Source organism: Pelophylax lessonae (genome assembly GCF_965119305.1).
Source record: "Pelophylax lessonae genome assembly, chromosome: 3".
Lineage (NCBI taxonomy): Eukaryota > Metazoa > Chordata > Amphibia > Anura > Ranidae > Pelophylax > Pelophylax lessonae.
Window position 1 is genome coordinate 475,306,490 of NC_138770.1, and position 19,990 is coordinate 475,326,479.

The window sequence follows — 19,990 nt, forward strand, 5'->3', positions numbered from 1 at the left end:
AAGCCTCTCCTCAGTGTAAGACACATGAAAGCCTGCATGGAGTTTGCTAAAAAACACCTGAAGGACTCCAAGATGGTGAGAAATAAGATTCTCTGGTCTGATGAGACCAAAATAGAACTTTTTGGCCTTAATTCTAAGCGGTATGTGTGGAGAAAACCAGGCACTGCTCATCACCTGTCCAATACAGTCCCAACAGTGAAGCATGGTGGTGGCAGCATCATGCTGTGGGGGTGTTTTTTAGCTGCAGGGACAGGACGACTGGTTGCAATCGAGGGAAAGATGAATGCGGCCAAGTACAGGGATATCCTGGACAAAAACCTTCTCCAGAGTGCTCTGGACCTCAGACTGGGCCGAAGGTTTACCTTCCAACAAGACAATGACCCTAAGCACACAGCTAAAATAACGAAGGAGTGGCTTCACAACAACTCCGTGACTGTTCTTGAATGGCCCAGCCAGAGCCCTGACTTAAACCCAATTGAGCATCTCTGGAGAGACCTAAAAATGGCTGTCCACCAACGTTTACCATCCAACCTGACAGAACTGGAGAGGATCTGCAAGGAGGAATGGCAGAGGATCCCCAAATCCAGGTGTGAAAGACTTGTTGCATCTTTCCCAAAAAGACTCCTGGCTGTATTAGATCAAAAGGGGGCTTCTACTAAATACTGAGCAAAGGGTCTGAATACTTAGGACCATGTGATATTTCAGTTTTTCTTTTTTAATAAATCTGCAACAATGTCAACAATTCTGTGTTTTTCTGTCAGTATGGGGTGCTATGTGTACATTCATGAGGAAGAAGAATGAACTTAAATGATTTTAGCAAATGGCTGCAATATAACAAAGAGTGAAAAATTTAAGGGGGTCTGAATACTTTCCGTACCCACTGTACGTTCACTAGATTATATCAAGTGGCTGCTAGGACCCAGCAGGAGTCTGTATTTGGCTGCAGTGTGCTGCAGGCAGCTATGTAGATCCTTTTAGTCTGATGGTGGTTTTTTTATACAGTGTCCCTCTCCCCTCAAGTTCATTGCTGTGGGATGTCCCAGATAGTAATTCATTTTTTATTATTTTTATTATTTTATTTTTGTATTTTTTACAATTTTATTTTTATATTATTTTTATCAAATTTTTTTTAGGAGCCCTGTTGGGGGGTTTTGGTGAAATATCAGCAGGGGGAATCTGTGCCAAACAGGGTGATTAGGGAGTGCCCAGGCACACCAAGCACACCCCCCTGTGCACGCCTATGATTGGCGGTTATAATGCGTCTGTGATAGTGTTGCTTTCAGTCAAAGGGTTAACTGTGATGGTGATAGTGTGGCAGGCAATTTCAAACTTTCTGGAAGGGACCCTAATGATATCTGACGCTAATACAGTGATCAGTAAAAAAAAACTGTACACTGTGCTAATGACACTGGTGACAGGGCAGTGAAAGGGTTAATTGGAGGGCGTTCGAGGGGTTAAATGTGCCTATCTAGGTGTATGCAAGTGAGAATGTGCTCCTGGCTCCTCCCCCTAGACCTGTGCCCCAATAGCAAGCCACTTGCTATGGAGGCACTGGTGCGTGCTCGCTCCTGTGCCCTGCTCCATGCCTCCAAAAGACACATAGAGCCGCAGCTCGGCCCTGCCCCCACTCTCTCCTGGGACAGCCAAGGCTCTTGTGCACATTGCTGGATCAAGAGGGAGCACGAACGTGACGAACATTCCTGTGGTTTGTCTGCCTCCCGTGACATCATCAACCGGTGCATGCTGGGTCACCGATGTCATGAGGGGGTGGTGCCACCAGGTGGAGTTGCTGGGCGGCCCTGCCCCATAGCTATTTAGGTCATGCGGCAGGGCAGGGTGACTGCGGGAGCGTTCGTTGTGGGCAGAGCTTTTTTTTTCTTTTTTCGAGTCTGATGGTGGCGGGGTGGCCTTATGATTGATGATGGATCTACATAAGGGGACATTGTTTTTTTAGGACTTTTTTTAGGACTTGTCAAAAATTCTTGTACTGTCTTTATTCACTTTTACTGTGGACCCCATACTCATTCACATGGGGGGGCCCCTTGTTAACCACTTACCGACCGCCCGCCGTCGATTTACGTCGGTACTTTGACGCAATACTGGGGTTATGGCAGCAGATAGCTGCCATAACTCCGGTATTTTTCGAAATGGCAGATGGTCCTCTTTAAGATAAGGGTGGTCCCAGTGGTGGATTTGCCGCGGGATCACCCTTACAGTGCGGTGGAAGAGGTGCCCCATCCCCTCCTACCGCGTCTTGGTCGTTTTTCCCACTTACCGGTCTCCTCACAGACAGGAAGTCGAGTGAGGGCAAGATGGCCCTCACTCTACTCTATGGTCTTGGAGGACCTGTGCAACATCAAACGTCATCTCCTAGCAACGGCTTTAAAGAGCCAATTTTTTTTTTTTTTCTTTTTTAGCTAAGTATTGAGGTCTGAGGTCTTTTTGACCCCAGATCTCACAATAAAGAGGTCCTGACATGCTTATTTATATTACAAGGGATGTTTACATTCTTTGTAATAGGAATAAAAATGATCAAACTGTGTAAAAATAATAAATAATAAATAAAATAAATAGGAAAAGAAAAAAATTAAAGCACCGTGTCCCCGTTAGCTCGCGTGCAGAAGCAAATGCATAGGCAAGTCCCTCCCACATATGTAAACGGTGTTCAAACCCCATATGTGAGGTATCGCCACAATCATTAGAGCGAGAGCAATAATTTGAGCCCTATACCTCCTCTGTTACTCTAAGCTGGTAACCTGCAGAAATTTTTAAAATATGGCCTATGGGGATTTTTAAGTACCAATGTTTGTCGCCATTCCAAGAGCAAAAAGTGGGGGGTCCCCCTAGGGTGTGGGACTTTAACGGCAAACACACTTCCACAGATATGTAAAAGTAAAAATATTTTTATTAACAAGTTTAAAATAGATCTCAATGGATCTGAGGTATTACATAAATGATATAGAGAACAAAAAATGGTATGATAACACAAATAATTTGAAAGAAATAATGATGCATACACTCAAAGGTATATGTTGGTTTCTTGAAGGAAATCCTCCCACCCGACGCGTTTCAGGCACGCAGGCCTTTCTTCAGGGGTCTGGGAAGTGGGGAGGTTTTGTGATTTCCTGCATAACATAGTAAATATTGTATAAATTGATTGCATAACAAATTATGTCACTTTCAGTATATTTCAAACACTAAATGTTATACCTGTAGAAGAAATCTGGATATAAGAGTTTCGTACCTGTAGGTTGCTTGGAATGTGACAAGAGAGTCACTGCTGGTAAAAGTAAGAGAAAAGAGGGGTTCCGCTGTGCTGAGTGCCGAAGTATGCACCCCTAGGTCCCTGAGGGTATGAATCTTCACCAATGTGGCTCCAGCGAGGATGCCTAAGAGGAGGCTGCACGTGTCTCTGTGTGAACGTATATGTATGAGAATCAGATTATTTGAAGATGTATTTAGAAGGGATGACTAATCTGCTCTTAGGGTAGGTGTAGAAGTAAGAGGAGAGGTACCTTGTAATAAATGTATTGACGCTTCTGGTTTAAGAGGATGTGCCTGTTGTGTTGAAGATCACGGGGTAGAGGGTGTTGTAAGTTGGTAGAGTCCGCTGAAAAATATATATTATATATATATATATATATATACATATATGTGTGTCCTGTTATATATTGAGGTTGGCTCGTACAGTATTTTACCAAGGAGAGTGTTTGTTTAATACTCATACCTTAGTTTATTTGTTGCGTAAAGATTTCCTGACCAGAAGTCATATTGCTGATTCTCAGTAATTAGCAGAATTTTGTTGTCCCTAGATAAATATTGGAATTTTTAGGCACGTCAGGTTTGTAAGATAGAATGTGACAAGTATATAATAAAGCCATCCGCTTGTTCTTGGTCACCTGAAAAAGAAATGGATAGTTACGATTTTTTTTTTGTTTACTTACCTTGTTTTTGAAGAAAAATATACTCACCTTTCTTCCTCTTCCTTCCTCTGCGGCCGTGGCCCGTGCCGTCACTTCCTCTTTGCATTGATTCCTGGGAGCTGAACGTCATCGCTCCCAGGAATCAATGCGCCTGCACCGGCCCCGCTCATCACTTTCGGTGCATGCCCAGAAGCTGTGGAGGGATGACGCGTCCGCCCCGGAAGTGACGAGTGGGGCCGATGCAGGCGCATTCTGGGAGAAGAGGACATGGAAGAGGACGCAGAAGAGGATGTGCTGGCTTCAGCTGCCCACATCAGAGATGGCAGCGCTGGAGAAGAAATTTTCAGGGTAAGTATTTCTTCTAAAAGGTAAGTGCGACCCGGGACAGTACAGAGGCTATCCATTGTGGAATGTACTAGCCCTGACTGTCCCGGGGGTATTTTTAGCTAAATCTCACCCCGTGGCCGGAACTCTGCTTTAAGTGGTTAAAGGGGCTTCCAGATTCTGATAAGTCCCCAGCCTGCAGACTCCCACAACCCCATGGTTGTGGGGAAGAGGCCCCCCTTTCCCAAAGCACCCCCCCCCCATGTTGAGGGCATGTGGCCTGGCATGGTTCAGGAGAGGGTGGCGCTCGATTGTTCCCCCCTTTCCTGACATGCCGAGCTACATGCTCGGATAAGGGTCTGGTATGGATTTTGGAGGGGACCCCATGTCATTTTTAAAAAGAATTTTGCCGTGGGGTTCCCATTCCAAATCAATACCAGACCAAAAGGGCCTGGCATAGATTGGGGAGGGACCCCACATCGTTCTTTTTTCCCGATTATTATTTTTTTTGTCCGGCAATTATTTTTTTCTACGTTCAGCTGTCATCGGGGAACCCTGCTGACAGCTAATGACTCATTGGTTGTTAGGGCTTCCCGACCCATTTCTTAGCAACCAGCTATGTACAGCTATGCAAAATGCATTAAAAAATCGCATGTAAAAACGCATCAAAAATACAAAACGCATTACAAAATGCGCTGGAAAAACGTGCAGCCCGCATAGATGTGAACCTAGACTAAAAGAAACTCCAAATATTGGGTCGTTCCCCAGAAAGGTAATAGCAGGGAAATTTTCCAATGGGGACACCAATTTGGGTGACCTGGGGGTCCCCAAGGAATTCCCTAATTTGCAGGAATTATCCATCACTTCTTGTTTGGCTATAGGACAGAACATGAAGGGAAATCTCTGCAATTATTGCAATTATTGCAAAAAAAAAAAAAAATTAAAAAAAAAAAAGTTTTGCCTATAGTTCTACTTTAAGATCACAAATACAACTTGAAGAAAGATTTTGTCAAAGTGTAGTTTTATACTACCCCACCCTCCAGTGCAGGGTCGGCAGGGCCATCTTTATTATTGATTAGACCCTGGGCAAACAAACATTTTACTGGACCCTCAAAAATCCACTTATCAACTATTTGCAGGCAATGTGGGCTCAAGAGACAGCTACTTTGGGCCCCACAACAATGACTGGGCCCGGGGCAGCTGTCCCTTTTGCCCTGTGTTAAAGACAGCGGAGGAAGTGGCACCTGCCCTGAGCGCAGTGTCTCTGTGTAGAGGCAGAGGGCGCACTTGGAGCTCCAGCAGTTCCCTTCTCCTTTCCTAAGGAAGCCAAAAACAAAATCTGGATCTATTGATCACTAATGACCCAGACATAATCTCGGAGGTAGGAGTCCAGGACAACCTGGGCTCTAGCGATCACAGGATGATCACATTTAGTATAAATAACAATATAAAAAGGCAAGTGGGGAACATAAGAACCCTAAACTTCAGAAGGGCAGACTTTCCAAAATTGTACTCATTGATGGAAAGGGTAAACTGGGACCAAACCCTGGGATCACTGACCACAGAGGAAAAATGGGAATGCTTTAGAACAATATTAAGCAAAGGCATCTTGCAGTGCATTCCTATGGGGAATAAATTTAGAAGAGACAAAGCCAAACCTGGCTGGCTAAACCGTAGCGTTAAAAAACTTATTAGGGGAAAAAAATTGGCCTTCAAGAAATATAAATCAGAGGGCACCATATCGGCCTTCCAGCAATACAAGGAGGAAAATAAGAAGTGTAAACACGAAATCAAGATGGCTAAAATCAACTTTGAGAGACAAATAGCGGAGGATAGTAAAAAAAACCCAAAGAAATTCTTTAAATATATCAACAGCAAAAAAACTAGGGCAGAGCATATTGCACACATAATTAGCGATGATGGGAGGATGGTTACAGAGGACACTGAAAAAGCAACCGTGCTGAATTCTTTTTTCTCGTCAGTCTTTACGCAGGAAAAGGAAGGGTACACTGACCATGACTGTATGGTTAGTAGTAATACACAGGACTTGCCACTATGGCTAACAGAGGGGGAAATCAGGGAAAGACTGGATAAACTTAACACAAACAAATCACCAGGCCCGGATGGCGTACATCCGAGAGTGCTCAAGGAACTCAGTATGGTTATATCTAGACCACTGTTCCTGATCTTTGCTGACAGTATTAGGACAGGAGATGTACCAGGGGATTGGAGGAAGGCTAACGTGATTCCGATATTCAAAAAGGGCCAGAGACATATCCCGGGAAATTATAGGCCTGTCAGTCTGACATCAATAATATGTAAACTTTTGGAGGGGATGATAAGGGACTATATCGTAGAGTATGCTAAAGACAAAAACATCATCAGTAGTAACCAGCACGGGTTTACAAATGGGCGATCTTGTCAAACCAATCTCTTAGCATTCTACGAGGAGGTAAGCTGTGAGCTAGATAGGGGGAGACCAGTGGATGTGGTGTACTTGGATTTCGCTAAGGCGTTTGATACAGTTCCCCACAAGCGCTTAATTTATAAAATAAGGTCTGCAGGTATCGACAGCAGGGTTTGCTCTTGGATACGGAATTGGCTAAAAGGCCGTGTCCAAAGGGTAGTAATAAACAGCGCATACTCAGACTGGTCTGAGGTAGTAAGCGGGGTGCCCCAGGGCTCAGTCCTGGGACCAACCTTGTTCAATTTATTCATAAACAGCATTGAGGACGGGATCAGTAGTTCGTTATCAGTTTTTGCAGATGACACAAAATTGGCCAGGGCAATAACTGCACAGCATGAAGCAGATATCCTACAGAATGACCTGGACAAAATTACCGAGTGGGCAACGACATGGCAAATGAGGTTTAATGTGGAGAAGTGTAAGGTTTTGCACTTGGGGACCAAAAACATAAAAACACAATACACGTTAGGAGGGGAACCCTTGGGGGAATCAAAAATGGAGAAGGATCTGGGAGTCTTAGTTGATGATAGATTAGGCAACAGCATGCAATGCCAAGCGGCAGCTTCCAAAGCCAACAGAATATTAGCATGCATAAAGAAAGGGATGTATTCCAGAGATAAGACTATAATCCTTCCACTTTATAAAACTCTGGTCCGACCGCATCTGGAGTATTCTGTCCAGTTCTGGTCACCAGTCCTCAGGAGGGATGTGTTGGAGCTGGAGAAAGTCCAGAGAAGGGCAACTAAACTGATTAGGGGGTTGGAGGACCTTACCTATGAAGAGCGGCTGCAATCGCTCGATTTATTTTCCCTGGAGAAAAGACGTCTGAGAGGGGACATGATAGCAATTTATAAATATCTTAATGGGGATCTCAGCTTAGAAGAAAAGCTGTTCATTCGAAGGAATTGCATGAGGACTCGAGGACATACAATGCGATTAGAGGAGAAGCGTTTTAACCTCAGGCAACGTGGGGGGTTCTTTACTGTTAGGGCTACAAGATTGTGGAATTGTCTACCACAAGAGGTGGTTTCTGCGGGTAGTATGGTGACTTTCAAAAGACTCTTAGACTTACATCTCAAGGATCAGGAGATTGAGGGCTATGTTAGATGATTACAGTCACACACACCTACACAGGTTGAACTGGATGGACTATTGTCTTTATTCAACCTCACCTACTATGTAACTAAAAAACAGGGAACTAAAGTTCTAAATCTTCTCTCCTGATATGATAACAGAACATTCTTTCACAGACTCATCGTTATTTAATACCGGGCTGACGTTGGTATCTCTATCTTCCCCTGCTTCAGCGCTGCTATCTTCAGTGATCAATGCACTGCGTGTCCAATGTCTCCAGTTGCCGGACAGGTCAGTGTAGACTGCAGCCCAGCCTGAGGACATGAGGAGTGTGCAGTGAACATCACTAATCAGGTGGGGAGATTAACACTTTAGGTCTCTGCATTTGTTAGGTTGGCTACAGTTAATTACTGTCAGTAAGAAGGATCACCTCTTAAAACCAGGGCTACTGCTCCATTCTTGTAGATTAGAATTACCTACATTGAGGAATTTATATATCCTCTTTTTTTTTTTATTATATATGTTTGTCAGTTTTTAATCATACACTGTATTCAAAGTTTTAAAGTAACAATACCTTTAGATGAGCATTAAACCGGAAAAAGAACTGCTTACAAAAATAAGGATGCCTGAACAAGAATTGGCTATCTTTTGACTGGCCTTTTTATGTGTATGATGGAATAAAGTAGCACATGCACCATGAATACTTTTAATTAACCACTTGCCGACCGCCGTCAGTATATTTACTGCGGCAGTCAGCCGCTCCTGGGCAAACCGATGTAGATCTATGTCGCTCGCCCAGGAGCCTATAGGAGGCGAGCGCACGCTGCCAGAGGCGCACTCCCGCCCCCGCTCGTTCACGGGCATCCCCGTGCGTGTGACCGGCGGCTCCGATGTCCGCCGGCCACTCGCAATCTCCCGCTGGAGAGGGAGAAAGGCAGACGGCTGATGTAAACACAGCCGTCTGCCATTCTCCCTGATGTAAGTGCAAAAACGATACGATCCTGCTATGTAGGATCGTATGTCTCTGTGGTTACATCACTAGCCACGCCCCCCCACAGAAACACGCCCCTAGGGATACATTTAACCCACTGATCACCAATAAAGTTAACCCCTTCCCTGCCAGTGTCATTTTGACAGTAACAGTGCATATTTATTTATAGCACTGATTACTGTAGTAATGTCACTGGTACCCCCAAAAGTGTCAAAAATGTCAGTCAAGGGTCCGATCTGTCCGCCGTAATGTTGCAGTCCCGCAAAAATAAATAAATCGCAGATGGCCGCCATTACTCGTTAAAAAAAAAACAATAAAAATGACATAAATCTTTCCCGTAGTTAGTAAACGCAATAACTTTTGCGCAAACCAATCAAAATACGCTTATTGCGATTTTTTTTTACCAAACACATGTAGCAGAAAACAAATTGGCCTAAAATGTTAAAAAAATGATTACAATTTTACATTTTTGTTTTTGGGAATTTCATATAAAAAAAATTTGAAAAATATTGTTATTTTTTCAAAATTGTCGCTCTTTTTTTGTTTATGGCGCAAAAAATAAAAATCGCACAGGTGATCAAATACCACCAAAAGAAAGCTCTGTTTGTGGGGAAAAAAGGATGTAAATTTTGTTTAGGTACAGCTTTGCACGACCACGCACTTGTCCGTTAAAGTCACGCAGTGCCGAATCGCAAATTAGGGCCTGGTCTTTGAGCAGCCAAATCCTTCGGGGCTTAAGTGGTCAAAAGAGAGGATTGTCCAGGTTCTCTCCTAAACAGTTCAATCCTCACCTAGGCATCATGGTATTTCTCAGTATTGAAGACCAACTGGGATATTTTTCTTTGAAGGCTCCTTCACATATGTGGAAGTGACTGTTGCTCCTCTGAAAAGCTATGCTTGGTTCGCTTTTTAGAACTGTTTGAGAGGTGTTGATTTAACCACTTAAACCCCGGAAGATTTTACCCCCTTCCTGACCAGGGGGTTTTTTGCGATTTTTTACTGCGTGATTTTAATGGACAATTGCGCGGTCGTGCAACGCTGTACCTAAACGAATTTGACGTCCTTTTTTTCCCACAAACAGAGCTTTCTTTTGGTGGTATTTGATCACCTGTGCGATTTTTTGATCATGCGCTATAAACAAAAAAAGAGCGTCAATTTTGCAAAAATAACAATATTTTTCACATTTTTTTTATATGAAATTCCCCCCAAAAAAATGTAAAAATCAAAATTTTTTAACATTTTCAGCCAATTTGTTTTATGCTACATATGTTTGGTAAAAAAAAAAAATCGCAAAAAGCGTATTTTGATTGGCTTGCGCAAAAGTTATCGCGTTTACTAACAAAGGGAAAGATTTTTGTCATTTTTGGTGTTTTTTTTTTTACGAGTAATGGCGGTGATCTGCGATTTTTTTTGCAGGACTGCGACATTGCGGCGGACAGATTGGACCCTTGACTGACATTTTTGACACTTTTGGGGGTACCAGTGACATTACTGCAGTAATCAGTTCTATAAATATGCACTGTTACTGTAAAAATGACACTGGCAGGGAAGGGGTTAACTGTATTGGAGAGGGAGGGGTTAAGTGTGTCCTAGGGGCGTGTTTCTAACTGTGATGGGACATGGCTACTAGTGTAAAAACAGAGATCAACGGTCCTACATAGTAGAACCGTCTGATCTCCATTTTTACACAGGGAAGAATGACAGGCAGCTTGTTTACATTAGCCACCTGCCTTTCTCCCTTCCCGGCGAACGATCGCGAGGGACCCGATGTCCGCCGGTCACACGCACTGACTTATTAGGGAACGAGCCGGGGCGGGCGCTATTGGCTCACAAGCCGATGACATGCTAGTGACGTACCGGTACACAGTATATGTACTTGCGGCGGTCGGCAAGTGGTTAACTTCATAATTGCCATACTATCTTGCCATAATTAGATGTAGGGAGGTGGCAGGGCAGTCTCAATGGACTGCATTATTTGTGTTCAGAGGTAGCACCACCAAACAAAAGCAACATGCAGTTTAAGCTCAGAGTCATGGCTGTGGCATGTGACCAGCTGGTAGTGGATATATGTTTTGTGTGCAGTCTGGTGTCTGGACCCCTCTGGATTCTTTCACACAGAACAGATCCCACTTCAATCTGCTGGGGATCCGTGAGCAGATCCCTTGCTGAATCAGAGCTTTAGGCAGTGGTGGCTGGTGCTCAAAATTTTTTTGGGGGGCGCAAAAAGAAAAATGTAATAGGTATTGCTTCGCGGGCAAAAAACGCGGTAAAAATTGTGTGACTTTGAGGTCACACAAGTGTGAGAGGGGCCTTCAGTAATCAAGGAACAGTGCCTAATTACTGTAGCCACAACTCATGGCACATTAGCATGGTGTTAATTGTCAACAGTACTCTATACAATGGTAATCAGTGAGAAGAGTGCTCTATACATCTATATACTGCTCATAAACAGTGTCCAGATAGCAGCGCACACAGCCAGTACAGAACTACAAGTCCCAGCAGTCCCAGTGTCCAGATAGCAGCGCACACAGCCAGTACAGAACTACATGTCCCAGCAGTCCCAGTGTCCAGATAGCAGCGCACACAGCCAGTACAGAACTACAAGTCCCAGCAGTCCCCGTGTCCAGATAGCAGCGCACACAGCCAGTACAGAACTACAAGTCCCAGCAGTCCCCGTGTCCAGATAGCAGCGCACACAGCCAGTACAGAACTACAAGTCCCAGCCGCTCTAAGCTGCTCCTTTAAACCTCTCCTAATAGCAGCACACATCAGCAGTCCCAGTGACCAGATAGCAGCATGCGACCAATAGAAAACTACAAGTCCCAGTGCCGATATAGCAGCACACACAGCCAGTAAAGAAATACAAGTCACAGCATTCCCAGTGTGCAGACAGCAGCACACACAGCCAGTACAGAACTACAATTTCCAGCATTCCCAGTGTGAAGACAGCAGCACACACAGCCAGTAGAGGACTACAAATACCAGCAGTCCCAGTGTGCAGACAGCAGCACACACAGCCAGTAGAGGACTACAAGTCTGAGCTTCTGTAAACTGCTCCTTTAAACCTCTGATAGCTGCACACATCAGCAGTCCCAATGTCTAGATAGCAGCATGGAGCCAATACAGAACGACAAGTCCCAGCGCCAATATAGCAGCACACACAGCCAGTACAAAACTACAAGTCCCAGCAGCTCTAAGCTGCTCCTTTAAATCTCCTTCAGAATCTCATTAATGGTTTCTTTGAAATATGTCATTGAGCATTTTCTCCTAATCCTGTAAAAGGGTTCACAGCAGAGATGTATAGTAACGAAGTAGAACTACTTCACTACTGTACTTAAGTACTAAAAGGCGGTATCTGTACTGTAGAATTTTTTTCTCCTACTTCCACTTTTACTTCAGTATATATTTTCGATGAGTTTGATACTTTTACTCTGATATTTTTTGTGTGTGCTGAATCGTTATTTGTTACAATTATAAAAATGTTACGAATCATTCCATTCCAAACCCGCACAGCCGTTGACTTTTTTTACTCGAGTCTCACTGTCTCTGAGACTCACAAGTCACGACCAATCCTCGACCCAATGTGATGGCTCAGGGGCAGAGCCTCGCCACATCTGCCCTCCCTCGGCTCGGCCCGAGTCCCACCTCCCGCTTGGCTCTCAAGTGAAGTGGTGGTGGCGAGAGAGGAGACACCTGCCTGCGGAGTGATCTCTCTGGGCCCTGGCTGGGGGAAGGGCTGTGAGTTACTAGAGTCTAGACTACTAGACTGTCTCTGGGCACTGTGCAGCACGGCCGCCCAGCGCGGGAGAACTGGATGGAGGTAGGCATATATTCTTCTTTCAGCAGGGGGGACTGGACTGGGGACTGTGGAGAGAGAGGCTGGAGGACTCGAGACAGCCTAAGGTAGGAGAAGTAAGAACTGTCTTGAAGTCAAGTCACTCACTAAGGGGATCGGATCTATTCAATGGGGGGAGGGACCTGCCCTGGCCTGCCCTACTCTAAAGGGGATCTATAATGGGAGGGGACCCTGGCCTACTCTAAGGGGAATCTGTAATGGGAGGGGGACCCTGGTCTACTCTAAGGGGATCTATAATGGGAGGGGGACCCTGGCCTACTCTAAGGGGGATCTAAAATGGGAGGGGGGCCCTGGCCTTTTGACTACTTTCTTTAATAACTACATAACACAATACTTGTACTTTTACTTTCAGTACTTGAGTAGTAAATTTTAAAATAAACTACTTGCAATACTTAAGTACAAAAAATGTTGAATACTTTAGTACTTCTACTTAAGTGTGGTGCTTAAAGAGCACTTCAACTTCTACTCAAGTCACTTTTTTGATAGAGCACTTGTACTTTTACTCAAGTCTGGGTCTCTAGTACTTTATACATCTCTGGTTCACAGACTAGACAGCTGCTTTTCCTTCTACCCCAAAAGTGGAGCTGGCGGCACAATTCATTTAAACCCGGAGGGCATAAAATAATGAATCGGAGGTGAGACATGATCCTTGTTACAATAAATCCTAGTTTTATAGCTGGATTTTTATGATGCACATGTGGGTCAATAGGATAAAGCTGCAGAACGGGCTAAAGCAATGCAGAGTAGTGGGAGAAAACACACGAGGCAGCGGCTTCACTTTCACTTACCTGCTCCTGGCTGACTCGAGACGTCTCGCGACCGCCGACCACGCTGCTCCTCCTCGCTCTGAGTCTGACGGCGGGCGGGAACCGCGAGAAGGTGAATGAGTCAGAGTGACTGACTCATGCACCGCCCCCACGACGACGTCAGACGGGAGTCCTGAATGATTGGTCCAGGCTGGAGTCTGGACCAATCACAGAACTAGAAGTGTAGTGGGGAGTGTCGGGGCGCATTGCTCTGCGCCCCGATGACACCCAGAAGGCCGCCAATCGGCGCCTCTGCTCTAACCACGTGGGATGCCAAACCCCACCCCCCCCCCCATAGACTTCAATAGGTCCGGCGCCCCAGCGGGCTTTAAAAGGTAATTTTTTTTCTCCTTGAAGATGCTGATTGGGGGGGCGGCGCCCCCTATAGACCGGCCGCCACTGGCTTTAGGCCTAGTTTACAATTGCAATGGCCCCCTGAAAGTCATTCACATTGGATTGCTTTTCAGAGATTATTTGACAGACTAAGAGAGAGGGCATTATATCACCTCCTCGTCACCTATTTTAACCCCCTAAAATCCCGCACCATGTGGATTAATTGCATGGGGTTGCGGAGGGGCTGCAGCTTAGCCCTATTCACTTGTATCATGTTCAGCAGGATATCTGTCTGTCAAACGTGACAGGCATACAATGTTGTAGTTTTTTTCCCTGCATGTGTATTCCCCCTATATGAATGCCTTTGCAGCTTGTTTGGGGTGGGGAGCGGGTGTGGGTAGTTGAGAGGCAGTAAAAGCACATCTTACCCACCTGTTTTTAGCCCCCCCCCCCGAACCACAAGTGTAAACAAGGCGGCCCTTGCTGGGTTTGTTCACATTAATGGGCCAAGGGTGCTAAAAGCAAGCAGTTGAGCCAAGTTTTTACCACCTCCAACCACTGACTTGAACAAGGAGATGCAGCTATTTTGTACATGTACCATGACCACAACACTTTGCTTTCCGTCCATGGCAAAAATTAAATGGAACAGGGTCACTCTGCCACACAGTGGGTCAGTGAGTTAAAACAAGCAGGGATGAGGTGACATATTGCCACCTCACCAACTGTCAAACACTCCCTGAAAAGTAATATGCCACATATCACTTTTCTGAGTGGCAGGAATGATAGCCACACATCTGTATGGGCCCTTTCATCTCAACTTCCTCACACATGGCCCCCCTAGATTCCTCTAGTTCTTTGCACTCCCTAGAGCCCACTTCTCCATCCCTACTGACACTAGTGATGCAACACCGTTTTTTGTCTTAGCAACACCGCTGACAATATTTTCTCCACCACTGTTACCTGCATATTTGTGTTTCAATTTATACTCTTCGGTTTGCTGTAGTTTACCCCAACAATTGGTACTATTTCAGCGCATACTACAAACATTACATACATTTTTTCTATTAGCCCCGCCCCCTGCTCCCAGGTAAAAGGGGGGCGCAGTTTACCATGTTCGCTCTGGGCGCTGGATCACCTTGTCCCGCCACTGCAAAATCATCTGGTCTTTCCTCAATGCACATGGATCCATAGGCAAGGTCTACCGGTTAGATTTCTCTTTTCTGTAAATCTTAAATCAATAGAAATAATGTGACATGTAAATAAGTTAGGCAGGTTGTTCCAACAGTATATCAGAGATTGACAGTTTATGTCTCTATTCCTTTACAAATATGTTTTATAGGTCTTGTATAATGTATTTAAATGGTAAAAAAAACACCTTATGATCAATGGTCATAGAAGTTTGCAGAGATCTATATAGAGCTGGTGACTCGACAGTATTTCCGAGCTTGGTAGTGTACATTTCTACTCTTTTTTTTTATAGGTCTCCACTCTCCAGTTATGTGTAATTTATCTTGTTTCTGCCTGGCTCCTTACAGCAAACCTATATTATATAGATTTACCTTTTCTCAGACCTATGCATTTGTGTAAACATGCTTTTTTTTGTGTCATGAGCCAACATGAGTGTCCTGTCCTGGGTGAAATGACATGACGTGTGTTTTCAACATGTATTTAGAATCTATGGTGGAGAGGGTTAATAGCTAATGACCAAGGCTTGGTAATACCTGTTGCCATTGCATCAAAGCACATGTAACATATGTAGACCCCCCCCATTGCACTAAATTGCAAAGAAAAATGGACATGTATTTTAAAAGCACACCGCACTGCAGCATTGATACAAGAACAGAATAGACACTTTTACTATGGGGAAGTAGAACACATGTGTTTTAGTACAATGCAATGCATGTCTTAAAATTCAATAGTAATTAAAAATAAATTTAGCTTAACCACTTTACCACCGGAGGATTTTGCTGTCTTACGTCCAGGCCACTTTTTGCGATTCGGCACTGTGCGAATTTAACTGACAATTGCGCGGTCATGCAACACAGTACCCAAACGAAATTTACATTTTGGTGGTATTTGATCACCTGTGCGATTTTTACTTTTTGCGCTATAAACAAAAAAAGAGCGAAAATTTTGAAAAAATAACAATATTTTTCACATTTTTTTTTTATGAAATTCCCCCCAAAAAAATGTAAAAATCAAAATTTTTTATCATTTTTGGCCAATTTGTTTTCTGCTACATATTTTTGGTAAATAAAAAAAAAATAAGCGTATTCTGATTGGTTTGCACAAAAGTTATTGCGTTTACTAACTAAGGGAAAGATTTCTGTCATTTTTGGTGTTTTTTTTTTTTTTTTAACGAGTTATGGCAGCGATCTGCGATTTTATTTTAGGGACTGCGACATTGCGGCGGACAGATCGGACCCTTGACCAGTGTTGGGGGTAACTAGTTACAAAGTAACTAATTACAGTAACTAAATTACTTTTTTTGGTAACTAAGTAAAGTAACTAGTTACAATACTAATATTGGTAACTACACTACTTTACTAGGCTATAGGAAGTAACTACACTACTTTACTAGACTATAGGAACGCGCTTTCCTGCGTTACCCAAGCCGTGCGATACAATCGTTATTTCGAAGAATAGAGAGGGATGAAGTTTATGAATTTTTGTTGCACTTTATGTTTTATTCTGTTTTTTCAGGTTTTGTTCTCATGTTTCCCAAAGCCTGTGTTTATACAATAAACTCTGTGCAGAAAAAGTGTCATGTATCTTCTTCTACACGGTCAATTAAGAAAGAGGAAAGTAAAGTAATAAGTAGTGAAGTTACTTTTCAAATGTAGTAACTAGTAAAGTAATCTCATTACAATTTACAGAAGTAACTAGTAACTAGTAACTAGTTACATTTTTTGAGTAACTACCCCAACACTGCCCTTGACTGCCATTTTTGACACTTTTGGGGGTACCAGTGACATTACTACAGTAATCAGTGCTATAAATATACACTGTTACTGTAAAAATGACACTGGCAGGGAAGGGGTTATTTTATTGGAGAGGGAGGGGTTAATGTATGCCTGGTGCTTACTGACATGGGTGGGCGGAGGTGACTGAGTGACACAGGGACAGATCGCAGGTTCAGCTATGCTGAACTCTGCAATCTGACCCTGCCTGTCACTTAGGAGATCCGCCCGCTTTGTTTACACAAGTGGGCAGATCTTCACACTCGATTTCCCGACGATCACCGCCGCTCCTCCCCTGGCCCGACTTCCGATGTGACTGAAAACAGCAGGAGCGAGCCTCCGGCGGCGCGCGCGCGCCGCCCACAAGGGGAGGAGTCCAGTGACGTAGGTCTATGTCGCTGGACGATAACGAGCCACATTGCTGCAGTAGCAGCAATGTGAGCGGGGGTAAAGTGGTTAACTAAATGAAAAAAGCAAAAATATATATATATGTGCATGTTTATCAATATTCTGATCTAAATCACATTCCATTAATATGAAGGCTGATTGTAAAAACAATTAAATATATATTTTTTTCATTCATATAATGTATTTACAATACTTTTTTCCCATAATGTGCATGCTTATCAATAGTCTGAACTACTAAAGCTCAGAAGTGCATGAATGCTTTATCTAAATCTCATTCCATTAACAAATATGAAGGCTGATTGTAAAAAAAAAAAAAAAAATTAAAATATTTTATATTCATTCATATAATGTATTTGCAATGTTTGTTCCTTAATAAAGCAGCCAGTGGGCATAGGACAGTGCTTGGTGGTAAAAATAATATGATGCATATACTTGGACATATGAAACAAAGAGAAAGTAGCTTCAACACAAAAAAGTGTTAACAGAAAAATCCTCCTGTGGAGTTTGTATGCAATGCTTATAAAGCAGAATCTATGAAAGTTTATCCTTGTTACTGTTGGTTCAGCAGGGTGTTCCCTGTGCTATTCATCAGCTTTGAAATGTAAATAGTGTCTCATTCTAACAGGTGGAAATCAAGAAGGAGGTGACAGGAGGAGTAGACATTTTCTGAATGTTTGTTTTAGTCACCATACTGTACACAGGTCAAGTAGTACACCTTCAATATATCTTCTTCTCAGACTGCTACGTTATAGCACTGTGTGGTGTCGTTTGACTTATCTGCTTTTTGCCTAACGCAAAAAGAAAACCCAGGAAGACATGCCATACATCTATCAAGACCCGAAGCAGAGGGAACCCAGTTTCCCCCACACCGCCCAAACCATCCACTCATCTGGGAAAACATATGAGCAACTCAAGCAAGAATGTCTTCAGAAAGGAACGTTATTTGAAGATATTGATTTTCCTGCAAATGACAGTTCCCTATTCTACAGCGAAAAACCAAACATCCCATTTGAATGGAAAAGACCCAAGGTAAGGGTTTACATTTATATACTTATCATAAAGTTCAATTTTTTTTTTTTTTTTACGGCAAATTAAAGTTTTTCTAACTAGAGTGAATGTTATTGGACTGGAATCATCCACCTGTTACCTAGATATCTAAAGCGCTCTGGCAGAAGAATGCATGCTTGCCATGACTATTCAGTAATGGGCCATACACACTATAAGATTTTCTGAAGACTTTTTCCTTTAGATTTACCAAAAACCATATAATACGAGGTCAAACCTAAACACTTTCAATTTGTATGCAATCTGGCAGAACCTTGCACTACATAGAAAAGGTAAATCTGAAGGAAATCTAACCACAAAAGTTGGATAGTTTGTATCCAGCTTTAGTGAGTGGAGCCCCGTACACACGTACCGATTGTCGGCCGTAAATATTCGGCCGACGACCGATCGGCCGATTGTAGGCTTGTTAGTATGATGCTTCCGACAGCCGACAGCGCATTTTCGGCCGAGCAGATTAGCAAGACTGGGCATGCTCAGAAAAGAAAAAAGACAAGGAAAGTTAACCATCACATGACATCACTTCTGCAGTCGGCTGTTGTTGGCCGACAAAATTTGTGTGCAGTCTTTTGCAGTTTTCAACAGACACGACAGCCCTGGACAAAAGACGGCCGATCGTTCGGCCGACGATCAGTACGTGTGTACGGGGCTTAAGAGTCCATGACATGTAGGGCAGAAGTGGGATTTTCTTTAGGGGATACCAAACTAGTATGTAAAGGAAGACACCAACAAGAAACAGCAAATAATAATTTCAGCAAAACCATTATGCATGAATATATCCATTTGTATCCAACTCTTGGTGATTCTGAGAGCCATGTCTCTGGGGACCATGTCTAATACACTTGAAAGCCTTTTCCACAGAATTTTGTTGGCATATTTTTTATATAAGGTAGGTTGTCAGGTCTTTCCTCAAACCTCCTTAGTGGCTTGGGATTGGCATACAGAAAGTGATAATGTGCATAACCAATTTAGACAGCAGCAAATGAACCCACCAGCATGTCTTTGGAATATAGAGGCAAACCCACATGGGGTGTGGCCTGGGCAGGCATGTGAGTGGTAGTGCTGCACTGAGCATTCACACTTGATCCTAATCTGATCCTTTCCCCAGCCTCCGATCCCGTTCCACTAACTGTCAGAATGCCGCAAAATAAATGTGAAGAAACAGCGGTCTCGGACCCTCAAGATGGTTTCCAGACCCCTCTCCCACAGCATGGACCGCGGGACAGTGGCAGCCGGTGCTCCATGGGGGGGGCAGAAGATGGACCACACCATAACCCCCCCCCGGACCATACCAGCCCATACAACATACCCCCCCCAGGCGCTGGCTCACTCACCGTGAACATGTGGAGGGCAGGCAGCGGCGGCTTCTCCTCAGTCTTCTGCATCTCCTCCCTCCTCCTTGGCCAGTGGCATGACTTCTCCTTTCGGCCAATCGGGAAACGGGTCTCAGGATCCGCTTCCTGATTGAGGAATATCCGTGTGACAATAGCGAATATACATTCGCTATTGTCACACAACTGGGTGGGCTCAGGGTGCAGTGTTCTGTGCCCCGAGCCCACCCTTTTTTGAAGCCTATTTGAGCCTCTGGCTCTAATCACGTGCTAAAAAAAACTCCCATTGGAATCCATGTGTCCGGCGCCGTGCATGTAGATTAGGGGGCCGGAAGCATGGACAGGGGAGGCCGCACCCCTGCGCCCCCAATGGATGGGCCGCCACTGCCGCGGGACAAGTCCAACGAGCCTGTGAATAAAACCTCTACCAAGCAACAGGGGAAAGATCTGCCCAG

At 44.0% G+C, this 19,990-nt stretch overlaps 1 protein-coding gene across 1 annotated transcript in view; it reads left to right on the forward strand.

The window, feature by feature from the left end:
• Nucleotides 1-17,863: 17,863 nt before the first annotated feature.
• The window catches only part of CAPN9 (calpain 9), a gene marked incomplete at its 3' end in the record, with an annotated part of 565,834 nt that continues 563,707 nt past the window's right edge, over nt 17,864-19,990 (forward strand). The window contains exon 1 of the mRNA XM_082250935.1: nt 17,864-18,171. Coding sequence (XP_082107061.1) covers nt 17,959-18,171 — 213 coding nt within the window. The 5' untranslated portion in view covers nt 17,864-17,958. The remainder of the gene's footprint in view (nt 18,172-19,990) is intronic.